This window comes from Schistocerca nitens, chromosome 1, assembly GCF_023898315.1.
Source record: "Schistocerca nitens isolate TAMUIC-IGC-003100 chromosome 1, iqSchNite1.1, whole genome shotgun sequence".
Classification (NCBI taxonomy): Eukaryota; Metazoa; Arthropoda; class Insecta; order Orthoptera; family Acrididae; genus Schistocerca; species Schistocerca nitens.
In genome coordinates this window covers 738,012,516-738,030,190 of record NC_064614.1, presented here as the reverse complement: position 1 = coordinate 738,030,190, position 17,675 = coordinate 738,012,516, and the positions used below count along the sequence as shown (strand labels likewise).

General features: G+C 41.2%; 1 protein-coding gene across 3 annotated transcripts in view; it reads right to left on the bottom strand.

Moving 5' to 3' along the window:
* The window catches only part of LOC126260221 (protein pellino-like), a 141,835-nt gene extending 133,350 nt beyond the window's left edge, over positions 1-8,485 (bottom strand). The window contains exons 1-2 of one of the 3 annotated variants that reach the window (XM_049957541.1): positions 8,318-8,485; positions 1,160-1,231 (exon numbers count right to left, since the gene is read on the bottom strand). In XM_049957541.1, the coding sequence (XP_049813498.1) occupies positions 1,160-1,231; positions 8,318-8,337 (92 nt within the window). In that variant the 5' untranslated portion in view covers positions 8,338-8,485. Of the gene's footprint in view, positions 1-1,159; positions 1,232-8,029; positions 8,292-8,317 lie in introns of those variants that run through there. The other 2 variants (XM_049957526.1, XM_049957532.1) reach the window with 2 other exon arrangements.
* Between the last annotated feature and the right edge of the window lie 9,190 nt (positions 8,486-17,675).

Here is a 17,675-nt window from a genome sequence, read left to right as displayed (position 1 = left end):
CCGAGGCAGGATTCGAACCTGTGACCGTAGCAGTCGCGCGGTTCCGGACTGAGCGCCTAGAACCGCTACACCACCGCGGCCGGCAAGTAGGTGGTAGACTTTGGTTTACTGGTAGAAACCTGGGGAAGTGCAATCAATCCACAAAGCAGATTGTTACAAATCTGCTTGTGCGAGAGAGAAGGGCAGCAAGAATGGTCACAGGTTTCTTTAACCTGTGGGAAAGTGTCACAGAGATACTGAAGGAGCTGAACTGGAAGAATGTTGAGGACAAACTATCCCAAGAAAGTCTATTAACAATGTTTCAAGAACAGGCTTTAAATGATTACTCTAGGCATATACTACAACCTCTTACGTATTGCTTACTCAGGGATCTTGAGGATATTTGATTTGAATAATTACTGCACAACACACACACACACACACACACACACACACACACACACACACACAATCCTCCTTCCCCTGCTCCATAGTCAATGGAACAGAAAGAAACCCTGATAACTGGTTCAATGGAACATACCCTCTGCCATGCATCTCACAGTGGTTTGCAGAGTATAGATTTAGATGTACATGTAGATTGTTCAGAATGTGTCAGTTTGTTAAAAACCATTTTTTAATGTATACACTGTACTTTTATACAACCTCCCGCTGTCATTTTGATGCCACGCTCTTGGCTATCTATAGAAATTTACTCTAAGGAGTAAAGGAAAATATTAAAACAATGGTGACCTAAGTTGAGATTAGGAATGTCTGATTCTTGGTGATCTATAATATAAAAGCCATTATCAAATGATTTTCTTCTTGTCCATAAACAGTCTTATCTGCATATTTCAAGCTCAAGCAATAAAAAAAGCAAACACAATGTAGGCATAAAGAAGAGGACACAGAATGTATTAATACTCCACGTCATTATGAACAAACATTTTTAACTGCAACAAGTTGAAAACATCAGTTTGCATGTACAGAGGTGGTGGGGGAATGGGATGCAGCTGGAGAAAAAAATGGATAAGTGCATCAGCTTCCAGAAAAATTGAAACATTCAGTAAATCAAATAATATGCAGATATCAAAATAGCTTTTATCTAGACAGAGCTGATATATATATAACTGTAACATGTTTATAATACACATACACAATTTGCGCTAAATAAAGATCATACCTCCTTTTTTCAGCTACTGGTATACTCGAATGTTGAATTTTAAGTGCAGTAGTTACTGGTTCCTGAAACATACTGAGGAAACACAGATAGGTTAATGTAGAGGTCTAAAGACTCCACAGGAAAGTACACTTAGCTTCATGAACAATAGTGGCAGGAAAAGGAGTTAATGTGATGAACGAAATGTAGATCTTAGTGATTACGAGAAGATGACCTAAATACAAAACAAAATCAAAAATTTATACTTTTTAAAGAAAAAAAGAATACCTGCTAAGAAAAAAAAAAAAATCGCAATTGTTAAGGATAGTAAGCTGCTTTCAAATGACATTATTTAATGCTTTGAAGTTATATATGTAGGCTAGGAAAAATAAAAACACCATACCACTGTTTTGACTGACAATCTTAACATCACTAAACTGTTGTAAAATTTATGATAGTGGTTAGTATCTCTTCATGGTTCCTGCTAGTCTTGACAGACGAGCAACATGCGCTCCTGGGTACCTTCATGGCGAACATTGTTAACAATGGCTGAATTCATAATTTTAGATAACATTACTGAGAAGCAGGAGTCTGTCCGTTAAGTAAAATTCATAAAAAACAGTCTCGTCTGGTGTCAACACAGCTGTTCCTATCATAGTCAGCCCAACTCCAGCAGTTTGCTGACACTGGTGCTCCTGTACACATTACAAACGTTTAGTAATGGTGTGCTTGTTTTCTCACATGCAGCATATTTGTTTTATCACTTAGAATTTACGTAGTTTTGCATCTTGGGCAAAGTGGCAAGCAGTCACAGTTAGAAGACTGTTAGTTTATAAGACACTGGCTCTCTTCAGTGCTAATCTCATCTTTTCATACTGAAAACAGCACAATACGGTTGGTGCTGAGTTTGATTTTTTACACAAATATTGGGTGATTTACTCCAAGGAGCTGGTAAACACACAGACAATGGGCAGTTTAGTGAAGATGAAGATTTTCTTCATGAAGATAATCTTGGCTGTACAGATGACAGTGATACAAAGCCAGACTTTGAAGCAGCAAATGAGGAAAACAAGGAATCACACTAATCTGTGGGTGACCGTGGAGAAGGTGGACATTTCAACCAAGGAACCTAGCACCATCTTCTTACCAAGTAAGCGATGATTCTGGTACTAAAAATGATGAATTAATTCCAGATTCTGTAATAGTTTGCCAAATAAGTGGTTTATCAGGGATAGAAATGGGCAGGTTCTGTCTATAAAGCCTATAAATAGAAGATTTTGCACGGTAGCACATAATATATGAAACGTATTATACTTTTCAACCAGGTGGTGTCTGAAGTGCCAAAACTGAACACACACCAAACGACTGTTTTTGTCAGTTTGTAGATATGATAAAACCACTGTGTTATCAGTAAGTTTGCCACCAGAAAATTGATTTAGTAGCTCCTAATTATAAGGTTGCCTATAAAACCATTTTTCAGATAACAAAAGAAGAAATCAAATATCTGCTGGGGTCATCATCATTGACAGCTGTCATAAGAGACCATCATTTAGCAAAATAGGAGAGGAAATCTGACTTATGCAAGACACTGTCATTCTGTTTTCACCCAGACATGTTTCAGGACTTTTTGTCTATCTTCAGTGAGTTAGTTTGATTTCCTTCCGCAAAATTGTTGCATGATAATCTTTAAAGAAACTTGCAGTACAAAATATTTACATTTGTAAAAGGAGCAATTGTCAAAAATAAATAGATAAACACATGTCGTTTGCAAATTGCAAAACATTATTTTATTTTTCTCTTTATTATGAATTTCCAACTGAGAAGCACTATGTATCACATTGTTTAGCATACTACTTACAGTTGTTGACTTTGTGGTGTTTTTAAGTTGCTTGTGTAAAGGCAACAAGATTATTTATTGTGCGTTTCTCATTACACATTAATTTTCTACAATTTGTTCAACAAGCACAGAGCTTTCGCTACCATTACATGTTGGTGTGGCTGTGTAATGTTCATTTGTTTCATGACACGCAGACATGCGTCCAAGTGTAAATACAATATAAACAATAAGTCATCTGTAGTAAAACAGACGAAATGTACAGCCAAAATCATGTGGCTGGAGCAAGAAATTCAGTCTCTGAATTCTGAGGTTCCTTTTAGAGTATGCTGATGCATTAGCTCCATACTTGACAATAATATACAACCGTTCGCTCAACGAAAGATCCATACCCAAAGATTGGAAAGTTGCACAGGTCACACCAATATTCAAGAAAGGTAGTAGGAGTAATCCACTTAATTACAGGCCCATATCATTAATGTCGATATGCAGCATGATTCTGCTTTCCTGCTCACACTCAACATTCACAGATATAACCTAACAGCCACCCAACCAACGCTGAAACAGACATAAAAATCCTTAAAACTAGTAACAGCCTACACCAAAATTTTAACAATAGAAGAAAACTACCGCATTCAAAAATCAATAGCCCAAGGAAAGTAAGTGCTAAACAAACACATACCACTGCGCAATAAAATAAAAATAACCTATTCAAAACTCCACAACTGCTCATTATAAACAATAGAATAACACCTACCCAAAACTGCTCAGGATCAGCCTCTAAAATCAAATTCCCTTCTACCCATACTGTACACACCATTCACTCTACATGCCTATTAACAACTCCCCCCTCCCTCTTTCCCTCCCTCCCCCCCCCCCTTGGAAAAACAAACACTAAGTACAAAAAATGTAAACAATACTTCAAATCTACACGCCACATCCCAAACAAACATGAAACAAATGAACACTATGCAGCCACAACAACACGTAACAGCGGCAAAAAATCTGTCTTGGTGAACAAATCATTGAAAATTGAAGAGTTAATGACAAAAGTGCAAGAAATATGCCTGTTAATTTAACACAAACAAAATAAAAACACCATACCATCAAAAACTATAAGTAACACACCAAGAAACTATTTTTAGTTGGAATGCATAAAAAAACAGAAAAATAAAATAATGTTTTGCTGTTTGTAGATGACAAGCTGTAGATAGTGTAGTAAACCCAAAGGTATGACCAAACATATCCAATAACTTCATGTGAGGAATGTTAACAAATGCATACATTCAGTTTTGTTTCCAAATGACACAATATCATTTTGCAAATGTAAATATTTTGTACCGAAAGTTTCTTTAAAGGTTAACGTGTAATAATTTTGCACAAGAAAAATAACAAACGCACTGATCATAGCACAAAAAGTACTGAAACACACCCAGGTGAAAAAAACTATGAAAGTTTCTTAACAAGCATGGAAAAAACAAGAACTGCACATTCACAAGGTGATCATCATTTAGCAGTAAGAGAGTTGTTTGACACTAATCTTTGTGGCAGAAACATACATCTGTAACAAGTGGCAATAGGTTTGAATTTATCTTGAACTGTCTGATGATCAAGTTGCCCAAAAACCCCACACTCTTGCACCAACCAGAGAAACAGGGAATGTTCTCAGTGAAAACTGCAAAACTCATTGAAAACCAGGATCTTTTGTAACTTGTGGATGGACAGCTGATTTGATTTCATGGCAAATGCCCCCTAAGACAGAAAACCAAATAAGACGTAAAAGTTGTCGTCGTTTTGATGTATCTGCAAAAAATATGTTCAATGCAAACCCATATGTTGGGAAACCAATTAACTACCTTGGTCTGCCACAAGCAGAATATATTCTCAAAGAACTGACAAAACCCATCCATCATTCAAACAGGAAAGTGATAATGGATAAATGGTTCCAAATGTGTTCACTTAGCACCTGAACTGCAAAAATCGCCATTCAAGTTCACACATTCAGGGATACTTTATACCAACTTATAAGAGATTCCTACTGAAATTCTGAACTCCAAAGCCATACCATTAGGAACCTCAATGTTCTGTTCTGAGCATGAAAAAACATGTAAACAAAAGAAGCATAAAAGAATTTTTGTTGTTGGTAGCTAATGACAATATGGATTTGGATCAAAGCTCAAACAAGTAAACAAATGGAACGGCATTGAACACACCAGGCACCCAACATGAACAATGGCACAAAATATGCAACACTCTTGGAACTTCACCTGAATAGCAATAGCAGAACCTACAACCTCCTCAAGGGAGTATCCTTATTTTCTCCTTTGAGCAAAGGAAGTATGACGACTTTTGTGACCACAGTTCAAGAACAATTTGTTCAGAACACCGAGCTAGGTATCACTTAGACTGTAATAATTGTGTCTAATAATTTATTACTCGTACATCACATAAATCAATATTTCTTTTCCAAAAGCATTCTGAGAAGTAAAATTGATGTTATAGGTATAAAATAGGGTACTTATACATGTGTAACATAGTATTGCAAATCTAATAATTGTAATTAACTAGTGCATAACCTATCAATTATGATTTCCTTTGAATAAAATTAGTAGTAAAGGTTACAATAGTTTAGTAGGAACACAACATTTTCTCCACTTTAGTGCTCTAGGGTTAAATACGATATGGCTGGTCCAAAATATGATAATATTATACACATCTGGTATTCTTGTGCACACTACAGATAGAAGGACGAGGTCTTAAAAATGTGCGGGGGGGAGGGGGGGGGGGGGGAAGGGAAGAGAGATACATGTGTATAACTTTTATTTTTCTGTGGGACATATTTGTAGAACATTTATGGCATGAAATTCATCTTGCTGTGAACTACAAAAAAGTCTTTGGGTTTTTTTCTATTTTTAATAATAGAAAGTCAGCCAAGAATGGATGGGAAGTGTTTACAATTACTACTGAATATAAATATTTGACACTAATACAAAAATAAGGTGTACACAAAAGAGAATCAATGTTTTCTTTAAGATCAACAGGACCATTAAATGCAAAGCCGAACCCCCTTCTGATATTTCTCTCCTCAAACATAACATGAATTGCAATTTTCCCCATCATGTCGCTCTTATTAATAAGAGAAATGATGTACTCATTTAACAACCATTTCAATCTTATTCACAGACTTCACATGCATAACTTCTACATCATTTTTCCAGTACTTCTGTATGGTTCAGACATATCTGTACCTGTATGAATTCCTTTTCTCCTTGAAATTAAGCCAAGATACATGCTCTTCCACCTACAAGTGCAGAATTAAGAATCAATTATTACAATAGAATCGGATGCAGATTCCCCATTCATGCTGTTGTCACTCTTCAGCGATGTCTAATCAGAGTCAACTCATCAATTTTCTTTCTCTCTCATGTAACTGACACAGCTTAGGTCACATGCATAGCTTCTGGCTCATCTGCTTTTAGCTTGCTCCTTTGTGTTTGGAGAATTTTTGCAGTATTACTCTGAGGTTATTACCTATAAAAATGGGTTCAAATGGCTCTGAGCACTATGGGACTTAACAGCTATGGTCATCAGTCCCCTAGAACTTAGAACTACTTAAACCTAACTAACCTAAGGACATCACACAACACCCAGCCATCACGAGGCAGAGAAAATCCCTGACCCCGCTAGAACAATGGGTCTAACTATGCTTGGTCACAAATTTGTCAGTTTGTCTTTGTCGTTAATTCTCTGAAAGAATAAGTGCTCAAAATTTGCTGAAGATTCTCTGCCACAAACAGGTTGCATTTCTTCTAGCAGAATCACTGGCTTCAACCTCACATCCACCACAGCGAAGAGACATTGCATAATCTTCAGAAATAATTTGACCCTGATCAAGACCACCACCAGTGACATTGATGGAGTAATTTGATTTCTTTGTGTATTGTATCCCTGAACTTTTTCAGGATCAAGCTGATGAACATGATACTGAGATCTAACATGTGGGCAGAGTACTGTGTTACTGAAGCCTGAAATTATATTTTTACACCTCGGAGGACATGGCCATATACTTTGCAGGTAAGGCATGGAAATTCTGATTTAGAGGGTGTTCTCCAATTGCGTTTTGCCACTGAATCAACTCAGTAGCCCAAACATACTTGAATGGCTTGAAGCAACACTTATCTGAAGGGTTGCAGCTGGTCAGTTGTGTGTGGTGGAAGTTTCACAATTGCAACTTCCTCATTTTTCACTTTATTATTTACTTTGAGATCTCACTAATAAAGGTTCCCATCCAACAATAAGTAAAAAATAAGGAAAGCTCTCTTTTATAGTACCATTAATAAAATGTGACTGGTACCAGTACTTAAAAGAGTCCAGCACAGTCTATATTCTGTTGTATATTACTGTCAATAGCATCAAGAAATAGAGATGGCTTCATAATGATCTCCATATAATAGGTGTGGCTATAATGAATAATCCCGCAGACAGGGCACAATTTTCTATGTAGGCCTAACACAAAGCCAATATTTTCACAAATCTGGCAAACAAATAATGACTGATTGTTCCAAAACTATAACAGCTGGATTACTTGTGATATTTATGGTTTTCTTACGAACAGTCTCAGTATACCATTTTTTACAAAATTTTAGATGCCTCGTTTTCATGAGAACTGGAGCTACATATTTTAAAGTAAGTTTACCTTATCGGTAGGTGCATGCCATTCACGAGTAGAATATATTCAAACTACATCAGCTGAACAATAAATGCGTGGCCAGAGAATAACATAACTGGAACTTTACAAACTGTGGAGAGAAAAAAAAAATAATGCAAAAACCTTCTCAATATGTCGCGCACATAACATTTGAAATTCCTTTCCTGTATTCTTCGACATTTGCAATCGTTTGTTTACATTTATTATGGGCTCTCCGGTATTGTATTTCCAGTGTTCAGACACCAACAAACAACCATTCACAACACTTATTTAAAATGAACTCTTATCAGTATGTAACCAGAAAAAAAACAAACACTATCACTAAAGTTCACAAAGCCAAAATAAAACTTACACTCATGTACTACTAAAAAATTTATTCCATACCCAAACAAATCAAATACCGTACGGCAAACGAGTATTAATCATTGTAAATTACGAACACTATCATCTTCGTAATATATTTTCATAAAATAAAACAATAACGGAAAGCTGTTTGAGAAAACGCCCTATCGTTCCTCATTGTGCACCACAGAAGAAAACAAAGTCATATATTTTCGCCAGCACGTATTCCGTAAATCAAAGCTGTCCATGACACGTAGTACACGCAAATTCAATCCAATACAGCAGATAATACACTTACAACGATCCTCTTCTGTTCATTCTCACTATGTGTTCCCAGTTTCTACGTCTGCACTCCGCAGCTAACCGAACAGCGTCCTTGCAGCTTCGTCTCACACCGAATGCCTACGAATGTAGCCGAACTTCACAGCAAGTAGCTGCACAGTCTTTCCCGCCCTTCAGAAGTACACGTTCGTTCCTGGAATGGTTTACTCGGTGGCGCATGTGTATCTTGCGGGGTCACGTTAAATATGCAACACGTTTCAGTAAGAGTAAACCAGTTTTTGAGTGATTTGCACTAGAACACACGATGCACGTTCTTTCTTCCAAACTGAAAACTGATGTCAACATGTGCACGAAAACAGTCCGAATATTCGAGGACGATAAATAAAGTAACAGAAAAATAAAAAAACTAATATTCTTCCATATATTTAGAATCTCAAATTACAAGCTGTACTTTGAGGATTTATTGAGGTAACTGACTAGGTATTATTTTACATAGGTACTCGTGCCAAGAGAAGTAACGCATTCATGCTTTAGGAACCATGATGTAAGGTAAAATATTGTATTTCACTCTTCTGTGACTGACTCTATGCGCCTACATTCCCCTTGTCTTTGAATAACTGCGTAAGTGGTATGCAACTTCGCATAGGAGAGCTTCATCTTGTGTAGTGGGGAGAGAACAGTTACCAGCCAATCGCAGTTCTTTCTCTGGAGCCACGTGCCGTCTTTTTTTATTTTTTTGTAATACCTTTTATTGCCTTCCCTGAAGGGGATAGGGCAGACCGCTATAGAGCTTCTTCGTCCTCTTTTCGGCCGTAGTGTTACACATATTTATTCCTTTTATTTTATTTATCACAATTTAAGGGTGTGTGAAATCTTATGGGACTTAACTGCTATGGTCGTAAGTCCCTCAGCTTACACACTACTTAACCTAAATTATCCTAAGGACAAACACACACACACCCATGCCCGAAGGAGGACTCGAACCTGCGCCGGGACTAGCCGTACAGTCTATGACTGCAGCGCCTCAGACCGCTCGGCTGATCCCGCGCGGCATTTAAGGGTGTACTTTATTATAATTGAGGGCTCAGATGGAAACCCAGTTCTAAGCAAAGAAAGGAAAGCAGAAAGGTGGAAGGAGTATATAGAGGGTCTATACAAGGACGATGTTGTTGAGGACAATATATGATACTGCGTGAAGAGTTTGACAGAGCACTTAAGTCGAAACAAGGCCCCGGGAGTAGACAACATTCCATTAGAACTACTGACAGCTTGGGAGAGCCAGGTCTAACAAAACTCTACCATCTAGTGAGCAAGATGTATGAGACAGGCGAAATATCCTCAGACTTCAAGAAGAATATAATAATTCCAATCCCAAAGAGAGCAGGCGTTGACAGATGTAAAAATTACCGAACTATCAATTTAATAAGCCACGGCTACAAAATACTAGCACGAATTCTTTACAGACGAGTAGAAAAACTGCCGGCCGCGGTGGTCTAGCGGTTCTGGCGCTGCAGTCCGGAACCGCGGGACTGCTACGGTCGCAGGTTCGAATCCTGCCTCGTGCATGGGTGTGTGTGATGTCCTTAGGTTAGTTAGGTTTAAGTAGTTCTAAGTTCTAGGGGACTTATGACCTAAGATGTTGAGTCCCATAGTGCTCAGAGCCATTTGAACCATTTTTTGAGTAGAAAAACTGATAGAAGCCGACCTCCGGGAAGATCAGCTTGGATTCCGTAGAAATGTTGTAACACATGAGGCAATAGTGGCCCTACGACTTATCTCAGAAAATAGATTAAGGAAAGGCAAACCTACATTTCTAGCAATTGTAGACTTAGAGAAAGCATTTGACAATTTCACTGGAATACTCTCTTTCAAATTCTGAAGGTGGCAGGGATAAAATACAGGGGGTGAAAGGATATTTACAATTTGTACAAAAAGCAGATAGCAGTTATAAGAGTTGAGTAGCATGAAAGGGAAGCAGTGGTTGGGAAGGGAGTGAGACAGGGTTGTAGCCTCTCCCCGATGCTATTCAATCTGTATATCTAGCAAGCAGTAAAGGAAACAAACCAAAAATTCGAAGTAGGAATTAAAATCCATGGAGAAGAAATAAAAGCTTTGAGGTTCGCCAACGACATTGTAATTCTGTCAGAGACAGCAAAGGACCTGGAAGAGCAGCTGAACGGAATGGATAGTGTCTTGAAAGGAGGATATAAGATGAACATCAACAAAAGCAAAACGAGGATAATGGAATGTAGTCGAATTAAATCGGCTGATGCTGCGGGAATTAGATTAGGAAATGAGACGCTTAAAGTAGTAAATGAGTTTTGCTATTTTGGGAGCAAAATAACTGATGATGGTCGAAGTAGAGAGGATATAAAATGTAGACTGGCAATGGCAAGGAAAGCGTTTCCGAAGAAGAGAAATTTGTTAACATCGAGTGTAGATTTAAAGCGTCAGGAAGTCATTACTGAAAGTATTTGTATGGGGAGTAGCCATGTATGGAAGTGAAACGTGGACGATAACTAGTTTAGACAAGAAGAGAATAGAAGCTTTCGAAATATAGTGCTACAGAAGAATGCTGAAAATTAGATGGGTAGATCACATAACTAATGAGGAGGTATTGAATAGAATTGGAGAGAAGAGAAATTTGTGGCACAATTTGACTAGAAGAAGGGACTGGTTGGTAGGGCATATTCTGAGGCATCAAGGGATCATCAATTTAGTATTGGAGGGAAGCATGGAGAGTAAAAATCGTAGAGGGAGACGAAGAGAGGAATACACTAAACAGATTCAGAAGGACGTAGGTTGCAGTAAGTACTGGGAGATGAAGAAGCTTGCAAAGGATAGGGTAGCATGGAGAGCTGCATCATACCAGTCTCTGGACTGAAGACCACAACAACAATGTTAGGGGTATGGTTTTTGCGGTCGGTGGTGTCTTCTCGGCGCTCTTCCCTCTTCTTCTTCTCTTTCTTCATTTTCGAATTTTTTTTTCCGGTCTTCTAGCCAGTTCCTGACGTTAACGTTTGCATTTCTCCGTTGCGCTGCGTCGAGCTTGGAGAAATCGATCACGCGTATTACTTCAGAGTTTACTATGCTGTTAGCCAGTTTATGAACTCCCTGGTTTTGACTGCTCGGTTTATGAGTAGCCCTTTCTTCCGTTTGGCGTTCATTTCCGGTACCAGGGCAGTCTGGGTGGCAGCTTCAATTCTTGTCCGGGCGGTGTCCTGCGTCGCCCGCATTTCCAATTGTGGGCGCGGGCGGGAGGTCTCCTTCAGCCTCAGGCAGGCTGCCTCCATTTCGTTGTGGAGCGCCATTCGGAAGCGTTCGTTGCGTCGCCCAGTCACTGGGCGGCTTCTTCTCCTTGGTGTTCGACGGCATTGTATCGTCGCCCGAGCCCCGGCAGTCGTCCACCTCCACCGCCACTCTCACTGGCGGCGGTTTGCGCCCGCAGTCGGTTTGTCCCGCTGTCTCCTGGGTGGTGTTGAGGCCTGCAAACATCGTTCTCTTTTGCGTGTGCAGCTGCGACTGTCGTGGCTGTCTCCGCACTTCACGCACTTCGTCTGGTTCGGGCAGTATTTTGCCACATGTACTTCTTGCTGACACTTGAAGCATTGGGGCTTCGTGTCTAGCTCCGCTGGTAGAGGCGTAACCGTTACTGGGAAGCCCACGAGCTTCTTCATCTCGTAAGTTTCTGGTGCAGGCCGTTTCTGCTCACCTCTGGCCGTTTCCACAGCCAGTATGAAGAGCGGGTGGCCTTTGCTTGTTGGTCCTGTTGTGTAGTTTCACTGCCACATTCTCGTATCCCCGCAGCAGCAGGCCTTTCTTGGCGGTGTCTTCGTTGCACAGCCAGGGCAGTCCTCTCACAAAAGCCTTGACTACGCCCTTCCTCTTCTTCTTCACCTCCCTCCACGGTTCCGTGTCGGTCGTCGGTTTGCAAGTAGCGAGTTGTCGACCAGGCTGGTCACCTCTACCGCCACGACTTGTTCCAGTCTGTCGACAAACTCTGCCTAATCTTTATCCTGGTACCAGATGTAGATCGGGTGTGTCGGTGCGTCGGTTTGGCAGCATCGCTCGTTGTTTCTGGCGTCTGCGCTGGCGGGATCGTGTATCTTTCCCCCATTGTGCCCATCGTTTCGGTCTAGTACTCGAATTAGAGCCCCTGCATTATTCAGTATGCATTTCGGTAAGGATACCGTTCGGGTCTAGAGAACCGAAGCGCCGTTGTCGCATCGCGCAAGCCAATCAAAAGCAAGCATCCGCAGATCCGCGCATGCGCATTGTAGTGCGCACAGTGCCACGAATACAAAGCGGCTAGCACACGACAAAGGCGCGCTATTCTTCGAAGTACCGAAAACTGCGTTTACGTTGCTACAACGCATGACACCGCATTCCATCGAGCTGACGTGCCCGCCTTCGTTGCTCTTGCCTCCTCCTTGACAGCATCAGGCGCGGTATATCCATTTCCATGATTCTCAGCTGAAATGCATAGAAATTTTTACACTTTTGCTGACCACATGTTTCCATGCATGCATAATAACGATAGCGTACTTGACTGTATTCTGCAGATTTCGTAAATGCCACATTATGTCATCTTTTTCTCATTCACACTGACACCATGTTTTGGAAAATGAGTTGGGAACAGTGTGGAGTACCACATTGTACTAATACATCTATAAAAACACCCGAAAAATTGATTCTGAGAGTTTCAAAGACGAAGAAGATGGTTCAAATGGCTCTGAGCACTATGGGACTTAACATCTACGGTCATCAGTCCCCTACAACTTAGAACTACTTAAACCTAACTAACCTAAGGACAGCACACAACACCCAGTCATCACGAGGCAGAGAAAATCACTGACCACGCCGGGAATCGAACCCGGGAACCCGGACGTGGGAAGCTAGAACGCTACCACACGACCACGAGCTGCGGAGACTAAGAAGATAAACAGAATGTGGTTAATACTCGGTCCTAGAGATTCAAATGATTTAAGTAACCCACTTCCCTATACGATACGTCAACGATTTGGGTCTTAAAAACAAACCTGAAAAAAAAACGCATTTTCGAGAGCTCCTGCAGTACGTCGAAGTTTATAACATGCATCTCACGAATGAACATGTTTCGTATATGGTGCTACAGTCTAAAAATATTACGGCAGAGATCTTTCATCTCTATCTACTGTTATTGAGGATTCGATCGCAGATAAACAGCTGTGACAAGCAAGATTTTGAAGATGACTGCTGCAAGTTACATTCCCAGTAATTTAAGTTGTGCTGTTAGATTCGTGTCTAACCGCAATTCTGAAATCGCTACATATTCGGAGAAAATGACGAATTATTTCTGATAAGAAAAAATATAAAGATCACTGTCGGTTGTTTAACTCACAGCGATTTCATCTCCAGCAATTTCATATTTCGTTTTTTAAACATACAGAAATCACGAAATCATTACTGAGGACGTGCGCTCTTACATGTAAGTAACAACGATTACTGTAGAAAAATCGTAATTTACACGAATAAAAATGTCTCAGAACGTGTTGCATATGTGAAGCGGAAAAAAAAAATTTGCTACCCATCTGTACGCGAACCCAAGGCCTTTCCTATGGCATTCCCGCGCGCTAACTACTTGGTCACACCCACACACACCCATACACACACACACACACACACAGAGCGCTCATTTCTTGCATTATTGTGTAGAGGAACGTGGGCTGATATTGCCAAACGGTGCTGAGTAAGTCATAAATGCATGATAGTTTGGAAGGTTTCCGATATCAGGCTTCATTTCCGATATCAGGATTCACGTAATTGCTTTCCATTGTCACTTGAAAGTTGTAAACACGTTTCGATAATTACTAACTAAACCATTTGATGGAAAAAGTACACAAAGTCACTTGTAACGTCAGTTCACACTCACGTAATATACGTAAGCAGAGCCGATGTCTTGATGTTTAATGATCTTTAAACTCTTATTTGCATAAAAATAACACGTATTTTGAGAGAATATTGACCGATAACGTATTTTTTATGTAATCATTCACAGTAACAGCCTAACCTAACCATATTTCTAACTAAGGAAAATAGTCTTTTATGAACTCACTTTCCATCCGGATGCATCCTCTGGTGATTCTTTAGTAACATAATCACTAAATCCAAAGCCAAAACCGCTAAATATGTTTAAAATAACAAATTATAGGTGTACATAAACCGCAGCTCACTGATTGACAAGGCCACACCGAAATCCAAAACCTCTCGGTACAATTGTCGTAAAATCGGTGGGAGGGCTGTTCGGTTACAGGTCTCAGAAGCCTACTGAATGGGATATTTCGATAAAGAACTGAAAAAGACGTCACTATCGAGACTAACCTACTACACCGATCGGTATGAACGATACAGAATAGGCTGTCGAGGCTGCCCGACTTTCGGTCTGCAGAGTTGCGTCCTATTTGCTCGTCGGTCAGTTTTGCCGTGTTTTTCGGGTTTGTAGGCTCGGAATGTTCAGCATACTCGACATTCGCAGCTTCTTGATCTCGCGATTCGTCCTTTCACTTTCCCCTTCCCTTGTCCATAATGTTGCGTGCGTGCCTTCACGACAAGTGTCGGTTAGACCGTCAGTGAGAGAGCACTTCGATTTCCTGCTGCTAATAAGGCGAGTACACCGTTCGCTTGTTACACATTTTTACGAGCTTCAAACAGGTACAACTTATTTTCAGTTATCTGGGTAGTTACTATTTTATTTTTGTAATTTCTTGCGTGTTTGAGTGCCTACTAGACACAACCTTTTATTTTAATAACAGTGTAGTGTACAGTATCGCCGTTGCTATCGACCCTCGTATCGTACAGGCTTTTGTTTGTTTGGTTAGAACAGCTCAGTGTCGGTTAGACCGTCGGTGAGAGAGCACTTCGATTTCCTGCTGCTAATAAGGCGAGTACACCGTTCGCTTGTTACACATTTTTACGAGCTTCAAACAGGTACAACTTATTTTCAGTTATCTGGGTAGTTACTATTTTATTTTTGTAATTTCCTGCGTGTTTGAGTGCCTACTAGACACAACCTTTTATTTTAATAACAGTGTAGTGTACAGTATCGCCGTTGCTATCGACCCTCGTATCGTACAGGCTTTTGTTTGTTTGGTTAGAACAGCTCAGTGTCGGTTAGACCGTCAGTGAGAGAGCACTTCGATTTCCTGCTGCTAATAAGGCGAGTACACCGTTCGCTTGTTACACATTTTTACGAGCTTCAAACAGGTACAACTTATTTTCAGTTATCTGGGTAGTTACTATTTTATTTTTGTAATTTCTTGCGTGTTTGAGTGCCTACTAGACACAACCTTTTATTTTAATAACAGTGTAGTGTACAGTATCGCCGTTGCTATCGACCCTCGTATCGTACAGGCTTTTGTTTGTTTGGTTAGAACAGCTCAGTGTCGGTTAGACCGTCGGTGAGAGAGCACTTCGATTTCCTGCTGCTAATAAGGCGAGTACACCGTTCGCTTGTAGGGTAAACATAGTCATGTGCAGGGACTGTGGTTGTTGTGAGCGGACGCAAGGAGAATTGGCCACTCTTCGGGGGCAGGTGGAGGCTTTGTCTGTTAGGCTCATCGAGCTCGAGGCGCAGGCGTCGGCTCGTAGTGGCGTTGGGGCAACTGTGGTGAGACCTATGCCTACTTCGGTGGCCTTGGAATCGCATGGAACCCCTGATGTCGCTGCGTCTTCCGGCAGTGAGCATCTTACCGGTCAGCCATCACTCCAGGGTGAATGGCGGACAGTGGTGGGCTCGCGCGTGCCTGGCCGAAAGGCGAAGGTGGGATCTGGCCGCGTGGCAGCTGCCTTACCCCTTTCCAACAGGTACGGGGTACTTCCTAGTGGTGATGACATCGTTTCCGAGCCACCACAGGATGCCTCGCCTGTTGGGCCAGTGGCCGATTCTCCGGCAAGGTCCCGACAGTCACAGAGGGCGGGCCTATTAGTTATAGGGAGCTCCAACGTTAGGCGGGTTATGGAGCCCCTTAGGAAAATAGCGGGTAGGTCGGGGAAGAATGCCAGTGTGCACTCGGTGTGCTTGCCGGGGGGTCTCGTCCGTAATGTGGAGGAGGCCCTTCCGGCAGCTATTGAACGCACTGGGTGTGACCGGCTGCAGATAGTAGCACATGTCGGAACGAATGACGCCTGCCGCTTGGGTTCTGAGGCCATCCTTGGTTCCTTCCGGCGACTGGCTGATTTGGTGAAGACAACCAGCATCGCACGCGGAGTGCAAGCTGAGCTTAATATCTGCAGCATAGTGCCCAGAGTCGATCGCGGTCCTCTGGTTTGGAGCCGTGTGGAGGGTCTAAACCAGAGGCTCAGACGACTCTGCGACTATAATGGTTGCAAATTCATCGACCTCCGTTATTGGGTGGAGAACTGTAGGGCCCCCCTAGACAGGTCAGGCGTGCACTACACACCGGAAGCAGCTACTAGGGTAGCAGAGTACGTGTGGCGTGCACACGGGGGTTTTTTAGGTTAGAGGGACCCCCCCTTGGGCGAAACGATAAAATACCTGACGGCTTACCAGAGAGGACATTATCATCGTTGATAAAGAACGTCCGTCCTCAGAGACCAAAAACAGGAAAAGTCAACGTAATATTGGTAAACTGCAGGAGTATCCAGGGCAAGGTTCCTGAATTAGTATCTCTTATTGAAGGAAATAGTGCGCATATAGTATTAGGAACGGAAAGTTGGTTAAAACCGGAAGTGAACAGTAACGAAATCCTAGACACAGAATGGAATATATACCGCAAGGATAGGATAAACGCCAATGGTGGAGGAGTATTTATAGCAGTAAAGAATTCAATAATATCCAGTGAAGTTATTAGCGAATGCGAATGTGAAATAATCTGGGTTAAGTTAAGTATCAAAGGTGGGTCAGATATGATAGTCGGATGCTTCTATAGACCACCTGCATCAGCAACCGTAGTAGTTGAGCGCCTCAGAGAGAACCTGCAGAACGTCGTGAAGAAGTTTCGTGATCATACTATTGTAATAGGGGGAGACTTCAATCTACCAGGTATAGAATGGGATAGTCACACAATCACAACTGGAGCCAGGGACAGAGACTCTTGTGACATTATCCTGACTGCCTTGTCCGAGAATTACTTCGAGCAGATAGTTAGAGAACCAACTCGTGAAGCTAACGTTTTAGACCTCATAGCAACAAATAGACCGGAACTTTTCGACTCCGTGAATGTAGAAGAGGGTATCAGTGATCATAAGTCAGTGGTTGCATCAATGACTACAAGTGTAATAAGAAATGCCAAGAAAGGAAGGAAAATATATTTGCTTAACAAGAGTGATAGGGCACAAATCGCAGAATATCTGAGTGACCACCATCAAACGTTCAT